This window comes from Plectropomus leopardus, chromosome 12 (genome assembly GCF_008729295.1).
Source record: "Plectropomus leopardus isolate mb chromosome 12, YSFRI_Pleo_2.0, whole genome shotgun sequence".
In the NCBI taxonomy this organism is placed as follows: Eukaryota; Metazoa; Chordata; class Actinopteri; order Perciformes; family Serranidae; genus Plectropomus; species Plectropomus leopardus.
Window position 1 is genome coordinate 10,852,297 of NC_056474.1, and position 16,876 is coordinate 10,869,172.

Below are 16,876 nucleotides of genomic sequence, written 5' to 3' on the forward strand. Positions count from 1 at the left end.
TTCTCTGTGAGCCACTACAATTTTCACCTCATTTTTCACTTTGTTCATTTCTGGATGTCTGTAGCCATGGTGCATTTCTGTTTTAATTAAAAAAGCCTGGAGTTTTCACATAACAAAACAAAACAAAAGTAAACAAAACAAAACAAACAAAACCAAACAAAAGATTACTCAATAAGCAGAAATATGTGTCTATGTGACTAATTTTTCTTTTTTGTAATAGTTTGTGCCGTACTGAAAGATAACACTGCATCTGGCAGCTTCAAAACAAGCTGCGATGTAACCACTTGCAGCATTTGTGCACAGTCAATTTACATCCTCTGACATTGCTTGTTTTTGCCACTGACAGGCTCAGATTATTATTCCCAATGTCTGACAACATTATGGAAAGGATCCCTACAAGGATATACCTTTTTGTCTAAGAGTAACATCTACTTTTTAACCACAAACAGTACCAAAACTCACCATGGCAAACCTAACCAGACTCCATGAAAAAATCTAACAATTTTATCATTATTAAACACTTTTCATGTTAATACAACAGAAACAAAATAAAACTCACAAAAACTTACTTGGTTCATTTTTCCACTGTTTCAACAATCAGCAGTGCTGGTTCGATTTGAATTAACCCTTAATTCATGCAGTTAGATGTGAAAATATGCTGGCTCTATACACACTTAAATCACATTTTATTTAAATGGAGTCTGGTGGATTTGGCAAATGCCATTTCAGGACTGTTTCTGGTTAAACAAAAAGGATCTTACATTTTAACAAAAAAGTCTATATCTGTAGGGATGCGTTTCATAATGTTGTCAGACACTTATAAAAATAATCTGAGCCTGTCAGTGACAAAGATAGGCACTTTTACTGGATGTACATTGTGGGTGCATGATTGCCCCAAGTGGTTGCCACTGTAGTCTGTTTGGCCGCTGCTGGCTGCAGCCCTGTCGTTCAATATTGGACCAATTTCCAAAACTGTTGGCTACATTAGACACAAAAACATGGAAAATAGGGGCCAGAATAAAGATACAGAGGTTACCGTTTAAATATTTTTTTGGGGCAAAAATGCCAAAAAATTTTGTAGTTTCAGTTTCTAAATTACTTCTTTTCTTTGTCTCACATTATAGTAAACTAGGTCTGGGGTTTTGGTTGGACAAAACAAGACATTTGACATAATTACTAGGAGTTTAGGAAAATGTGATGGGCATTTCATAGGCCAAACATTTACTCAATTAGGAAAATAGTCAGCAGAATAGTTGATAATAAAAAAAAATCATTAGTTGCAGCCCCAGTTCCCATCATAAAAATAAGAATATATTCCCAAATCAAGCCCTCTCTTAGTGAAGACATACGATTCCTGCTCTAATAAGAACTTACACTGGACATACTGGGTGTGTTTCCATGATGTTTAAGAGGCATCACTGGGGGCCACAGACTGTCTATCAAGCTGAAAAGCCTGGTGCGCCTAGTGAGACACAAAGAAGGAGAAAAAAGAGTGAGGAAGGGGCACTGAAGGGGGAGGAGGAGGAGAAACTGGTGAATAAGGGACTCCAATGGGAAGACAGAGCTTTCACAGGCAGTTTCACTTCCACCGAAACACGAATCTGTTAAGACTGAGCTTGTTTTAACAAATTAGCAGAGAGCATGCTCAGGCTGGCAGAGCACAAACACACAAAAACAGTTTTTTACAAGCAGGTTTTGGAGATATGGGAGATACAGGTGGGAAAACAGCTCACAGCTAAATGACTTTATCATTGTGGTGCAAAAAAAAAGAGGTTTAGAGAAACAATTACAAGTGATTTTAACTGTTTAAAAGGTTTGATTAGTGACGTTCATCTACTCTCACCACGCTCTAAATCTCAGTGATGACATTGAAATTAGTTCATGCTCTATTTGCTTTTGTGAAGCTGCATTTACGTCAATCTGATGCTGTAAGGATTAAATCATTCAAAAGGAAGAAAAACATCAAGTAGCAACTCTGACAGGACATGTCAATCATTTGATACACTGTCTCTTTCCTAAGAAGTACTAGCTGAGTGTTGGGTAGCCAGTCAATGTTACTTATTCATCCATATGTGTGTGTGTGTGTGTGTGTGTGTGTGTGTGTGTGTGTGTGTGTGTGTGTGTGTGTGTGTGTGCAGTCACATCAGCCAGCAGTTAACGACCTGTTAGTCAGCCTGTAATCACAGGGTTTCTTTGTAAGGAACTGGTTGAGCAGCCCATTCAAGTCTAGTGAGGCCTCCTCGAGGATGAGTAACGACAAAGTAACAGGAGTCGTTCATTTCATTTTGATTTTGATACTGAGCTGATACACACCACTATTTTGGCAAACCTCAACACATCTTTTTTTGTTTATTTTTTGCAATTTGTAGGTTGTAATCTTTTAATTTCGTCTGTATTTTTAAACCTGAGCCCTATTTCAGTGTTTTTGTGTTTAATGTAGCCAACAGTTTTTTTTTTTTTTCAAAATTGGTCCAGTATTGAGAAAGAGAAAACACTGCAACCGGCTACAATTTAACCACTTGCGGCAGGTGCGCCCATTAATTTACATCCACTGAAATGGCTTGTTTTTGCCATTGACAGGCTCAGATTATTATTTTAAGTGTCTGACAACATTATGGAAAGGATCCAAACAGAGACAGACCTTATTGCTGAAGAGTAAGATGCTTTTTGTTATACCAGAAACAGCCCCAAAAAACGCCACTGCCAAACCCACCAGACTCCATTTAGATAAACAGTCATTTTAGTGTTTATAGTGCCAACAAGTTTTCACATCTAACCGGGTGATTTAAGGTGGTTGATGGTGGTTGGAAAAGTTAAAAGATGAACCCAGTTTGTGTGATTTTATTTTGCTTGTATCGTTTTTTATTGAAGTGTTTGGTCATGCCGATTTCGGGGCTGTTTCTGGTTAAAAAAAAAAAAAAGGATGTTACTCTTTCTATCTCTGTAGGGATCCTTTCCATATTGTTATCTAAGCCTGTCAGCAGCAAAAACAAGCTTTCAGTGGCTGTACATTAACAATGCACACCTATGCATAGTGGTAATATTTAAGAAAAAGGATCTTACTTTTAACCAAAAGGTCTATTTTTGTGGGAATGCTTTCCATAATGTTAAAATACCAATTTGAGCCTGTCAGTTGCAAGCACTCTTTGCGGCCACACATTGACGGTGTGCACCTGCTTCCAGCTGCAACCCTCTTGCTCATTATTGGACCAATTTTAAAAATTATTGTCCCAATTAGTCAACTAGACAGAAACACATTAGAAATGGGGTAAAGGTTGAAAAATACCAAAGTTAGATGTTGATCCGAACCTTTAAGAATGACTTTTCCTTTTTTTTTGTTGTTAGCATACATTCGAGAAAAGGGAACTTTACTGTGGAAATTGCTCCTTCCCATCAGGACACACCACTCACACAGGGGCCAGAGAGGCCTCTGCTTGTTTGTTTAGAAACCACACCCCCCAAAGACTGATACTGTTTAAGAAATAGTTCGGCATCTTGGGAATTATGCTTATTTTTCGCAGATAGTTTAGCAGAGAGAGGACTGATACCACTCTACCATCTCACAGCAATATCAATCTCTTTTATCTAACTTTCCGCAAAAAAGTAAACAAGCATGCGCCCTAAAAGTCTTCACCTCTTCTATACATTATTATGATATCCCAGGAAAGCCTATATTTACTGGTTCTAAGAAACTGGGAATAGGAAAAAACTGAATGCCTGATTTATCCTAACCCTGGGCCACGTGTTTTTCAGTTTGAGCTAGGAAGATGGCCCATGTGTGAGCAGCGGAGGTAGCCCATCCATCACAGTTGAGACCACAGAAAACCTCCAGAGACATTATAGGCTGCTGTGGCATTGAAAATACCAAGGATGTAAACATACCCCCAGCCAGTCTCTAAATGTTCCCATGTCAGTTCTTCTAACTGCTTCTAATCTGGGATCCTGACTATGGAAACTCACAAGGGACACATAGCGTGCACCTCGGTATCACTTTACATGTAAACACAGTTGCACTGCCGGCAGCACAGCATAATCAGGTTCATATGAGCTGAGAACAGTAAATTCTCATTGTGTTACAAATGCGGGAGTTAATGTTTCAAAAGGGTGTTCAAGCATGAAAATGGGGGATTTGCTGTGTTGGAGATTCACACATTAAGATTCTAAACCCAATGTGTGATGGTTTAGCTTCAGGCTCAGCGCCTCTAGCACAGGGCCCTGAGGCGTTTACCCAGGGCTGTTGTTCCAGATGGCTAGGGAGCGAGATAAGATAACCTTGTGTAGAGCAGAAATCCATATCACTGATTGGTATTGGTCACAGGTTGAAGTTTACTCATGACACTGAGCTGAAATTCAGGTGAAAAGCTACCTTTCTCACCTTTCTCGCGTGACCCGCTGTACCACTTTAATGCCTCTCAGCATGCAGGTCCTCCCCTGCCACATGTCGCAGTACTGGTGGAGGTCGTCCTTGCAGGGCAGGAGGTGGAGCTGGACCACGCTGAACATCCCGTAGCTATCCTGGACGAGCACACAGAGCCTAGGGAAAAAATCAGACAAAATAAATAATAATAAAATTATAATAATAATAAAGAATAATAAATTATTATTATTACTATAAGTAGAAGAAGAAGAGGAGGAGGAGGAAGAACATAAAAAGATAATAATTAATAATAAAATCACATTTTATGTATTTAATGGTGTCCTTAATGTCACTAAAGTTATTTATATCTGTTTAATTTCTAGCTTACTTGCTGTTTACTTCTTTACTGCCTTTCCTTGTGAATTTTTATGCTTCTTTGCCCATTACCACCTCTAAATGTAGAGCTGCAACTGTTGATTGATTTTGTTTGGCAACTTATTTGATAGTCGATTAATCAGTTTGAGTAATTCTTTGAGAAAAATGTAAAAATTCTCTGAAGTTAGAGATATTTTCCGGCCTTTCGTCTCTTTGGGTTATGGAAAAGAAAATATTTGAGGACAATGTCTTCAGCTTTGGGAAACACTGTTTGGATTTTTTTGCAATTTTCTGATATTTCATAGACCAAACAACTAATCCATGAATTGAAATTAATTGACAATGAAAATACTCATAAGTTGGAGTCTTTAACTGTTGATCTGTGTGAAACAAGCAGCAGATACACATATGTGACTCGTAGTTTCCCGTGACAGTACACAAAACCAACAAAACTAAAGTTTTTGGCCACACTACCAGTGGCCAAAAACTCCAGGTGGTACCTTTAAATTCACATAATGGAGATTTTTCAATCTCATGTTGAAAAATCAGAAAGTTGTGATTATTTTAAGAAAGAGCGCCAATCTGCACACTGTGAATTGCACAGCCCCATCAACATCTTCAGTTCTTAAAAGTTCAGATTGTTGTTCTCTTTAACTTTCAAGGCCACACGGACAAGAGGTCCTAAAAGTTATCCATATAATTGAAAGTTTAAATGTCTAACATATCCTGGCAACTGAAGAAACTCAGCAAGTAAGTCAACTTAAATGTTGTAAGTTGACTCATTCATTGTATCTGGAACACCAAACTTGGTGTGCAGAGCTCATCTCAGTTTCCTTTGCAAACTGCATTTGTCCCTGCTTCACCTGTACGTTGCTGGAGCTGGACTGTAATAAAGAACTAAATAAACAAACAAAGTGTCTCTGCTGCAAGTGTTTGCATTAAAAATAGGGTTAATGATGAGCACATTTTCACCCAATTTGTTTGATTAAAATCAGATAATCCAACCATTTCTTGTTTTATGAAAATAATGAGCCATTTATATGATTTAGCACTTATAAGAATGAAACGCCACTGTTTCCAGTGACACACTTAACAGTACACAGCTAAGGCTCAGCGCTGACATTTGGACGTGTTAATGCCAGTGGCCGGTTTGACAGGCTGCCGCTGACAGAAAAGACCTTTGGCCCACAAAGTTGTGAGGCAGTGAGCCGCTGTGTATTCTTGCACTCTGCTGCTCCCAGTGAGCGAGGGACTGGAACTTCTGTAGGCTCCAGTATCTTAGCCAGTCAAGCCCAGACACAGCCCTGTACCAGCCCTGAGAGTAAACAGCAGAGTTCATATCCCCTGGTTAGACAAGCAACGGCCAGGGAAGAAGAAGAAGAGAAGGAGGAGGAGGAGGAAGAAAAAAACAGGGAGGAGGGAGGAGGGAGGAGGTGTCAGCATGCCCATCATGCATGTGCATGCATGCGCACATCCCAGACATTGGGAAACTTTGAGACTGTTTTCAGCCACCTGATTAGACCTATAAATGTCCTCTGTTGGTAAACATGGGGTCGGACTGTGTGTTTTGAGAGACCTGGAAATAGATATCTCAATAACATTCCTGACATGACTTCTGGTGGTGTAAGCCAATGTTTTCACCAAGATTATTCTCAGTTGTTTGCTCTATTCACAATCCAAAATCACACCAATATAGCACAAGAAGAAATGTTAAACGTACACATAATGAGGCAAATAATCTTTTCTGTAGATTAGATGCTTATGGAGCTGTACATATTAGTGCATTAAGTGTAACGTTAAGTGAAGAGAACATTTTTACAAAGAAGGTATTAATCCCTTTAATCACTTATTGACACGTTGGACACTTTGTCAGAAAGAAAAATGCCTCAGAAAAAAATAATTTCCCGAAAGCCAAAACATTTCACATTCTTTCAAAACACAAAAATAATATTTGCGTCTGTTGGGGTGACAAAGAGGCTAGTGTCCTACAAAGAGCCCTGTCACAAATAGTTGTAATCGTTAGGCATCAACAAGCAAATATTTAGATTATTCATTGATCTGTCTTTTGATTAGTCAATTTTTTTTAAAACTATTATCAGCACTGATGTGTTCAAATTGCTTCACTGACCAAAACCCCCTAACATAAAATTTAACATGTATTTGCCATTTCTTACTTTATAAATGACTTTAAAATGATCGACCCTTATGAGGACAAGCAGTTATGGACATTTTTTTGGAAACTACAGTATGTCAAGATTATTAATGCGAATGTTGACAAACACATTATGCTGGCCTGTACTTAGACCTAGCCATAAACAACATTAGCATCACATCCAGGGTAAAATTAGTTTATGTATTTGGTAGGTGTTAATAGCCACTTAGGGATTCTCTCTGGATAAGTTTTTGTTGTGTGGAGTATACACTAATTGGGCCACATTCACAAAATGTGCAGAAAACAGAAACAATACAATATAGTAATTGGCACCAGGGTTGGTGTGCATGGTGGCACCAGGGTTGGTGTCAAAATTTGCATGCAGATTTCCTGTATTGCCAGACTGCATTTTTGCATCACACTGGTGAGATAATGCTTTAGGACTGGCAGTGTTCTGCATTGTTCTTACGGGCACAAATCTTTGAAAAAAAAAACTAAATAAAAATGTGCTTTACTGTCTTTTAGTCATTTACAGCTTCATCAGATTTGCTGTTTCTTTAAAGCTGTTAACCTTTAAGGGCATCCGTCGGCTCAGTGGATAAAGCAGACACCCCATATATGAAGGCAGTGTCCTTGCCACAGCAGCCCTGGGTTTGATTCCAGCTCTCTCTCTCTCTCTCTCTATTTATATATATATATATATATACACATACACACAGTAAATAATTTCTTAGAACACCTGGGCATGCTGGCTTTTAGCAAACGTTACTCAAACATGAGGAAATAGTGCATATGTTGGGGCAATTTTTAGCTGCATACAGTATAAATATACATTTGGCACTCGTGAGTATTTACAGCAGAAGGACTGTCTGTGGGATTGTGGGATCTACTCAAAATGATCTATAGAGTGCATGTTCAGCATAATGAAGAAACAACTGTTATTATCTTATTTTAGAAGACATTTGTTTGAAACTGTGTTATAATTTGAATATGAATTCTTGTGGCCAAAAAAAATGTTTTGTGAGGGCACAGTGACCTTTGACCACAATAAAATTTAATTAGTTCATTCTTGAGTTTTGCCAAATTTGAGGAAACTCCCTCAAGGCCTTTTTGAGATATCGCTTTAACGAACATAAGACGGACGCAAAGTCGAAGTGACCTTGACCTTTGACCACCAAAATCGAATCAGTTAATCGCTGTGTCAGAGTGAACGCTTGTGCCAAATTTTGAAAAAATCCTTCATGGTGTTCCTGAGATATCGGGTTCATGAGAATGAAACAGATAAGGTCACAATGACCTTTGACCCCCAAAACTGATCAGTTCATCGTTAAATCCAAGTGAATATTTGTGCCGAATTTGGAAATTTGGAAAAAATCCTTCAAGCCTTTCCTGAGATATCACGTTCATGAAAATGGGATGGACGGACAACCCAAAAACATAATGCCTCCAGCCACGGCTATGATCAGCATGGAGGCATGAAAGTCTAGACCAACATCAGAGTTATCTCTTAACCATTATCAAGGAGCGTAACATATTGTATATATAAGTAAATACATTCAAATACTGCTACATACAAAATTCTGCATTTAATCCTAAAAAACTGATGCTTTTTTTTAACTGTACAAGACTAAATCAATAAATAAAGAGACACAACTTTGCCTCTAATATGAATACAGCTGCCAGAGTCAAATTTGGTGAGAAATACACTTTCACTTTAAGTAGAGCTTGTCTGAACTTGCAAAGACTTCTCATGAAATCTAATATGACACTTGACAGAGGAGAGAAACGGGTGATGAGACTCGTGGTGGTGCCAGCTTGACATAAACAACCACCTCCCTGTTCAGTCCCTCCTTCAGAGCCCCACTTCCTCAAACAGCGACCCCTTGCTCACATAAAAACCCTCCGCCATCGGTTTCAGTCGCAGGCTGTTTTCAGGAATTTGTTATTGTGAGCGATCACAGAATTCTCAGCAACTCAGGTTTTCTTCCAGGAACTACGATCCACTGAGTCTGTGCAAACACACACACACACATGCTCCTTCACACTCTCACAGTCACACTGTGTACGCATGCACATTACTTGGCAACGCACAAGTAAGTGACCCACGCATTAAGAATACAGCAGTGAGGCCTCATTGGTGGGGGGCGGACAGGCGGGATTCCTTCCTATGTGTTGTCCACCAATCACTGCAGGCAGAGTGATAAACACGGTTGTAACAGGATCCTTGCAGCACATTGTGTTCCTTCTCCAGTGAGGAAAAAAAAACAACTAGCCTCTCCTCACTTCCTGCAAACAGTTAATCTTCTTGTTTATTCTATTCTGAATTTACGGGAACTTAACATCTTCTTCAGGCATAAATATCATACTGGCCTCCACCCCTGTGTGTGTTAACATAGAGGCCAAACAACAAAAGGATCAAATAAGCATGCTGACCAGAGGGGTGAGTCATAGAGGCTGGGGACACAACATGAGAGGTACAAACTGTCCTTGTCTTTATACAGAATGGGGCAAGTGGGCTGCAAAGTAAATTACCCACTGTAGAGCAGGCATGCATCCTGGGAAAGTACAATAAGCAACACAATGTACCAAGAAAGTTGTTTTTCAAATCAAAACCTCAAATAAGTGTAACTCAAATGAGTTTAGCATCCTATTGTACTTTACAAAAAAACATGATGGTAAAGATGAAAATAGACTAAAAATATCACTTTCCAGAAAATCTGTCACAAAAAGTACGCTGTGTCACCCACATATTTTGACCTCAGGAACTCGTGATCACCTCCTAACCTCTATCCTATCACTACCACCCAAGCCTGTTGAATCTGGATGAGTTACAGAGAAACGGAGGGAAGGGCAGGAGTGTTTCCGGTCAGAGGGCGGCGTTTATTTACCAACCACAGAAGCAGCATGGCAGGAGCAAGTGTCATATTACAACGGACCCTCATTTAGTCAGTTAGCCTGTCAGCTGACCGGGGCTGTCCCCTCACCACAGAGCCCCTGGGGGCCTCTCCACTCAGAGGAACCAGCGCTTTTCTTTTATTACTCAGCAAAGAGCTAAAACAACAAGCCTGGGGAGGGCCAGGCAACTAGAGGTCATGCTCTTTGGATTTGCTTCAAATAGCACATTCACTGATTCATTAACTACAACAAGACCACTTAAGTAAACATCGAAGTCATTTCAATAACACAGGATGCTTTGAACAGCTCGCACAGCAAGTCTTCTGAAAGAGTTAACTATTGTTTTGTGTAATTAATATTTTGGTATGAAGAATGAAAAATATAACCGTGTGATGTTAAATTGGTCACATAAAGCGAAATACTGACAGAGGATCCACACTCGCCTCGACTGCAGCATTTTAGTGTCTTTCAGCTCACTGTTTCGGTTTTACAGCAGTCAACAGCTCACTGCTCTCATCATCATCATCATTTCCAGTCACAGCAGGCAGCCATTTCCAGCGAAAAAACTCCCATAAATCCACTCTACGCTACAGCCAAGCACCAGTTAGAGATGAGCTTGTGAACACAGTGAAGCATTTAGCTGTTAAAAAGACAGATATTTCCACCACAAGTTGGTGGACACCAAACAGAGCTTAAAGGAAGGTAAATATTGGACGTTCACCAGGTGACCAAAACATGACTCCAAATGAATACTAACGTTGTTTTGTCTTTTTCTTGATGAACTGATTATTTGTTTTGATGATAAAATCATCGCAGTTTCCCATCACCCACTGTGGTTTGTTCAAATGTCCTGTTGTGTCTGACCAACAGTTAAAAAAACCTAAAGATATTCAGCCTACTATCAGGTATGAAAAATAAAAACCTAAAATACTCACATCTGAGAGGCTTGAACCAGGAATTATTTTGCTTTTTTTTTTTTTTAAAGTGCTTAAAGGTCCAATGAGTAGGATACAGGGCAGTGATACTCAACTTGCAGCTGAATCTGGCCCAGTTTTAACATACATAAGGAGCCCGAGTGCATAAAAGAAAAGCATCAAAATAGAACTTGTTTATCAAAAAAGTGCCAGGGGGCGGAATCCCCCACACCCCTAAATCCTAGAAACAGCCTTGCATACATGTGCGGGGCTGCTACAGCTGGCCCCTAGTCTCTGGCCCCTGGGGAAAGCAAGTTGAGCATCCCTGATTTAGGGACATCTTTTGGCAGAAATGGAATATAATATTCATAGCTATGTTTTCTTTAGTGTATAACCACCTGAAAACAACACTTGTTGTGTTTTCGTAACCTTAGAATGAGATGTTTATTTCTACATGCGGAGCAGATGCTGTTTCATGGAGTCCGCTGTGTTGTTCTACTGAAACCCAGAACAGACAAACACAAACACTGACTCTAAGACAGGGCCATTCATGCTTTTGTGCTGACCACCGTAGTTCTCCTACATGCTTGGCACACGAGAGAAGTTTCAGTTGGTTGCAAAGTTGCAAACTCACCACTAGATGCCACAAAATTTGAAACACTGTACCTTTATACAGCATTCAGAGTCTGGGCCAGGGTTACCTGCACAAGGCTCTAATCTCTTAAATCAGAAGCAATCATAGGAGTGCCTGATCTGAAATGGTGGTGGCCACATTAACGGTGCCACCAGTGCTTATACTGCTAACAACAGTGTTGTGAGAGTGTTAATGTGGTTGGGGGGTGCTGAAGGGTGGGTGCTAATCTACAGCTACAACGCTGTCTCGCCACTACGGGTTTAAACAGCTTTGTCAGCATTAACCACCTACCAAGGAGTGTTGATCAGCTAGTCAGTGTGACATACACAGGGATTCACAGGCACTAACATGCAGGTGCGGCCTGACCTTTTACTCCAACAAAAAACAGAGAAGCTCAGTTTACAACACACAGAGGGAGCATGACTTCATTCTCTGCTCAGGATGACGTTATTCTGAAATATCTTTACATAGCAAAAAGTGGTTTACTGCCGTGCTGTGAATGTCATATATAGAGCCTTTAAATGGTTATTCGATTATTATCACAACAGGTCACAATTCTTTTTCTGATAATCAAGTGATTGCCTTATTTAACTGATCATTTCAAGCTCTATACCTTTTATATTTCAATGAATATTAATGCAATGTGTGGGCTCCACCATCAGATAAAGTCACCAAAGCTAAAACAAGTCTCACCCCGTTCCTCACAACTGTACATTTACTGCAACGCTGAGACTGAAAGGCATGACATCTTTACACCCATGTAAAATATACTTGTGGTTTTCTTTCGAGCATTAAGGTAATGAAAGCGGCTGCAAACCTGTTCCACCCAGCTGAGTACGAGTGGGCACCGATTCAACTCTGGCTTGCTGGTGCACGAGATTCTGAAAACATCATGCTGTCTTTCCCGAGAATTGGCCAGAATCTCTCACAGAGGAGCTGGATTCAATTAGAAATGTTTGTGTCCTTTGTCAAGCAATGCCATATGGCTGGAGACAGCGTGAGCACTTTGTGGGGCCCGCTGCGCTGTGAACAATAGCTCGACCACTTAGACACATTGTGCCACCAAGGAGAAGCATGCAAGGCCCGAGCCCAAGAAAACCAGCATGCATTTTTTCACAAAAACAGTCATTTATATTGTGGGAGAGAAGCATACACAGGAGATAAAATGTGATTCATTTTTTCCCCAGTCTCTTTTGGCATCGAGTGACAAACTAGAGGCCCCACTGGGCTGCTGTACCTGGTTCTGCCTTTTTCTGCAGGAGGAGGAGCGGAGGGAGGTCTGGGCTTGAGGATGGACACAGGAGAGCAGTCAGGCACAGGGATGGAGTAAACTCTCTGGATCACCACCTCCACGTCCTGTCCCACACAGCCAGCCTGGCCCAGCCCCTCAATCACTTCCAGGAGCGAGAGGCAGTGTCTCGTCAAAACTCCTGAACCTCCAAAACTGCACAGAGCTTCTGAGGCAGCAACCTGAAGAGAAGACAGAGAGGGAAATCAAACAGTATTTATTGTAGAGCTGCAATGGTTATCCAAATATTCAATTAATAGTGTACCAGTATTTTCAGTACGACTAATTTTTATGTAAAAATTCTAGTTTCAGTTTCTCTGGATTTGTCATTCAATTTTATATATAACTTTTTGGAGTTTAGCACTGTTTCTTCTTAACCACGTTTACGAAAAATTACAATAAATCTACCTTGTACCTTGTTGGTTGGAAAAGACAATACATTTCAAGATGTCAACTTGGATTTGGAAATTAGTGATAAACAATGATTGTTAAATAATGAAAAGAATTGTCTGTGGCAGCCATGCGTTCTGTGTTTGTGCATGTGACACGAACAAACAAGTTCACTAACGGTTTATTTATATTTCCATACAATTTGTTGTCAACAAACATCACGGCAGTGTGTAATGCTTAATACAGGGATCGCCTTGTCTTTACACTGCATTAGACAACTGCTAAAAGGACAGCATGGCCACTGGCGCCATGTTTTTCAAGTTACTGCTAAAATTTATTGTTTTTGCTTGAGGACAAAAACAGAGATTCAGATTTAAGAAAACAAATATGCATGTAAACCACCTGCAAACTCATGATATCCCTGCAGTAATGACCGAATGCACCAATATCTGACTGATGTGGGTTAAATGCTCTGGAGTGACTGTTAATTGTTCTTTGTGTGAGAATATTTATGAAGTGAAAGCAGTGAACCCTGTGGCAAAAACATGTTGTTCGCACAGTTGCACCTTTGATTTGATATGAATTTATGGAGAATAAATTCATTATATTTATGAAGAATATGAACACATGCTTCCTGGTATATGATCATTCCATAGGGGTATTTTTGCACAGAAAAATGAAACCTTATGCAGGGTTCAGCATTGTTTTTTTTTATATATACAAGTTGTTACTATTAAATTTATTAATGATAATCAAACAACAAGAAAGACCACAGTAAACTGTCATGAAAAACTAACCCATTTTATCTGCCTTGTTCTCAAACTGGTAGTAACCTGCACAACACAAAATTGGAGTTCATCCAACCTAATTCCTGTTTCCCAGATAACTGAAGTGCTTGCTTGTACTTCACCTCTTAATTTTTTTTTTCTTTACTGGCTGCCATTTTTCCAAAAGAGCCAGATCTGTACTTTGCAACTGAGAGACACGAAGGAAGCAAGATGGCTCACTCCTTACCTACTTTCATTGTCAGCTATGAAAAAAACTTGTTTATTTAATTTTACCACTTGTCACATCAGTAAAATGAGTTGCTAGATTTATTAGCCCGATGTTGCATTTTGCTTGCCCCAGGCAATCCTTAGTACTGAGCCCTGCCTTATGGCCAGTAGCTTCTTAGACTTAAGACATTTTTCTGTGCACTTCAGGTGAGTGACCCAGTTTAGGTGGCATTATGATGGTCAAAACAGATTAGTTTGATGTCTTACATTAACTAATAGTTAAAATGAGGTACATTTGAGTTGGTAATTAAAGCTAAGGCACGTGATTATATTGATATCGAAGCATACACACCTGTTTGGCAGTGATCTCCTCTGTAGTTCTGCATTCCTCCAGCAGTCCAAATATTTTGCAGAGAGAATACGGGTTGCACCTTTTTGCTGAGAGCAGGCCTATAGGTGCAGACGTGTCGGCTGGTTTGGTAGCAGAGCAGACTTTCTGGCTGAAGTGTGTGTTCAGAATAATATCACAGCTGAAACCCTCTATGGACAGACTTTGCCTGCAAAGAAATAAAGTTCATCAGTTCTGGATTCGGGATATAGCAGTTGTTTCAGGGCTGTTGTTTCATTCTACACCTCGACTTTGAGCGAGTTTGGGACATTTAATTTACCATGAATTTATACATATTTCAGGTGTTGGGCAATGCTAAACAGTGTTGTGATTCAGTTAATAACAGATGCAAAGACTCCAATGTTACACTACAGTGAATGGAGGAGGCTATTGCACAAATGTAAGGGGGCTGAGAGCTCGAGACTGTTTGAATGTCAAACTCAGATAAGGTACCAACCACCTCCGCAGGTCTCTTGACGAGGTACCACCCAGCGCAGAGTACAAGTTCAAAAACCTCCTCTAAAGCATGTGAAAATACACAACAGATGCATCTGTCCTCTTTTACTGAGGTATAGGATGAATTTTCCATGTAAGCGAGGTTCTTAAAAGGCTACACCTCACAGCGCTGCACAGCTTGATTAAAACACTTTCCAAATGTGACATCATGTGTGGAAAAACACTTCAACACCCGTCACAATCAAACAGGCCGAGGGTCTGCTGATGAAAAACACAGAATCAAATGCAAAGACGGCATGTGTGACCTGAAGTGCTCTTGTGTTAAATTTTACTCATTTTTTAACTGTTACCAGCTTGGATTTAACTGATCTGTGTGCGCTAAGAAGGAGAAGCTGAACTTTTCCATGAAATCTACAAAAGACATTTTTCGTCAAGTGTTTAAGCTCTTCAAAGGTAAATGACACATACCTGAGTGTTACCAAGCCTGAGAATGCAACAACTTGAATAACAGCCAGATAATTATATGGCAAGTTGTTTGGGGTAAGTTTGAGTTACGACTTAATATCTTCCATATGTGACACGGATAATAGTGTGATGATGGCTTATCGCTGACTCAGAGCCAAGAGCACTGTGTGACTGGAACTGCAGTACGTGCCACAGCTCGTCTAGTTGAACCAGAAAAATTAAACACACAGATAAATCGGAAAACAACAATTTGTTTGGCTGTGCATTAAAAGCAGGAAGAGAGTATTCACAAAACAAACTGCCGCACACACTCAATTGGCAATTTTAGGTGGAGAAAGCTAATGCCTACCATATTCTAGACGACTTTGAAAAGACTTTTAAAATGACTCAAGTCCGAAACCCTCCCACATCTAAAGACATTGTAAGGTTTCAATCACACACTGTAAGATTCTGCAACTACTGGGGATCTTGCAGCGTCACTGTTTGCAAAACTACTACTAGATTCATTTTGATATTATTTCCCATCCTGCTCCTGATGGACAATGTAATGCCAAAGTCCCTTTAAGAGATAAGACATACTAAGAATTTTTTGCATGTATGCAAAAAAAAAGACAAAACCCAAGAAACACAAGATAAAAGATGTCATATGTCCACAGTATTGCTTAAGTCAGCATCAATAAAATCTATAAAGATAAACTATAATAGTGTACAAACTTCACATTTTGGATTTTATCGCCTCAACTTGTCATCAGCTTCCATTGGTAAGCTTCCCTATGTTAGTGGGAGGAGACCATGGGAATAAGAGGCAAACTATTTCAAAAATCAAGATTCCCAAATAAAGTAAGCGCCACCCTGGAGTCCCCTTCATGTTTGATGTCTATCCGATTTGCTGCCTCTTCTTTGGTTCCAGAGACGCACACTTTTTCAGACCCTCCACCTCTAGGATTTCATAATGTTACAATTCCAACATTTCACGTAATTTCAGCCTATCCCTGTGAATTGTGCATGACCTTGCAATTTTGTGCAATCACCGCAAATTTAATCATTTAAAATGGGTACATTCTCATTTCATTGACCTGCATGCAGCGTATTGATTCACTCAGTCCCTCTCTCTCTCTGTTCATCATGAGACTTGTTTTAATGACAGTCAATTCGGTGTCTGTGTGAGATTAACAGCATGGTGTGGGATGTTAATTGTTGCTGCGTGGCTTCGACACGGGACAAAATATGATGATCATGCGCTCAGTAGAACAGCATCAACAGCTAATTGTTGAGGTGGCACCAACACAACTATTTTCGCAATTTTTACTCACCCCTGCAATTTCATTGACAAAAAAAAGAGGAAAAAAAGGCCTTTGAACATTGCAAAATGCATTGCATTTTTTTAGAAAGTGATTGTGGAATCAGCCAGCAAGATCCTGGAGGGACTGCCAACTAGCTGTTGACAATGTTTACATCACTGAACTTCACTATTTGCATGAGCCAAAACTAAAAACCAGAAGAAATGCAAATGTAACTCGACCCTTATGAAGGTTTATTTAATTCTATGGTAATTTTGGAGAGCGGT

The 16,876-nt window shown here is 39.8% G+C and overlaps 1 protein-coding gene across 1 annotated transcript in view; it reads right to left on the reverse strand.

The window, feature by feature from the left end:
* The window catches only part of spidr (scaffold protein involved in DNA repair), a 42,786-nt gene that overhangs the window by 9,287 nt on the left and 16,623 nt on the right, over nucleotides 1-16,876 (reverse strand). The window contains exons 9-12 of the mRNA XM_042497238.1: nucleotides 14,353-14,557; nucleotides 12,565-12,797; nucleotides 4,376-4,534; nucleotides 1,375-1,462 (exon numbers count right to left, since the gene is read on the reverse strand). Of these exons, the coding sequence (XP_042353172.1) occupies nucleotides 1,375-1,462; nucleotides 4,376-4,534; nucleotides 12,565-12,797; nucleotides 14,353-14,557 (685 nt within the window). The remainder of the gene's footprint in view (nucleotides 1-1,374; nucleotides 1,463-4,375; nucleotides 4,535-12,564; nucleotides 12,798-14,352; nucleotides 14,558-16,876) is intronic.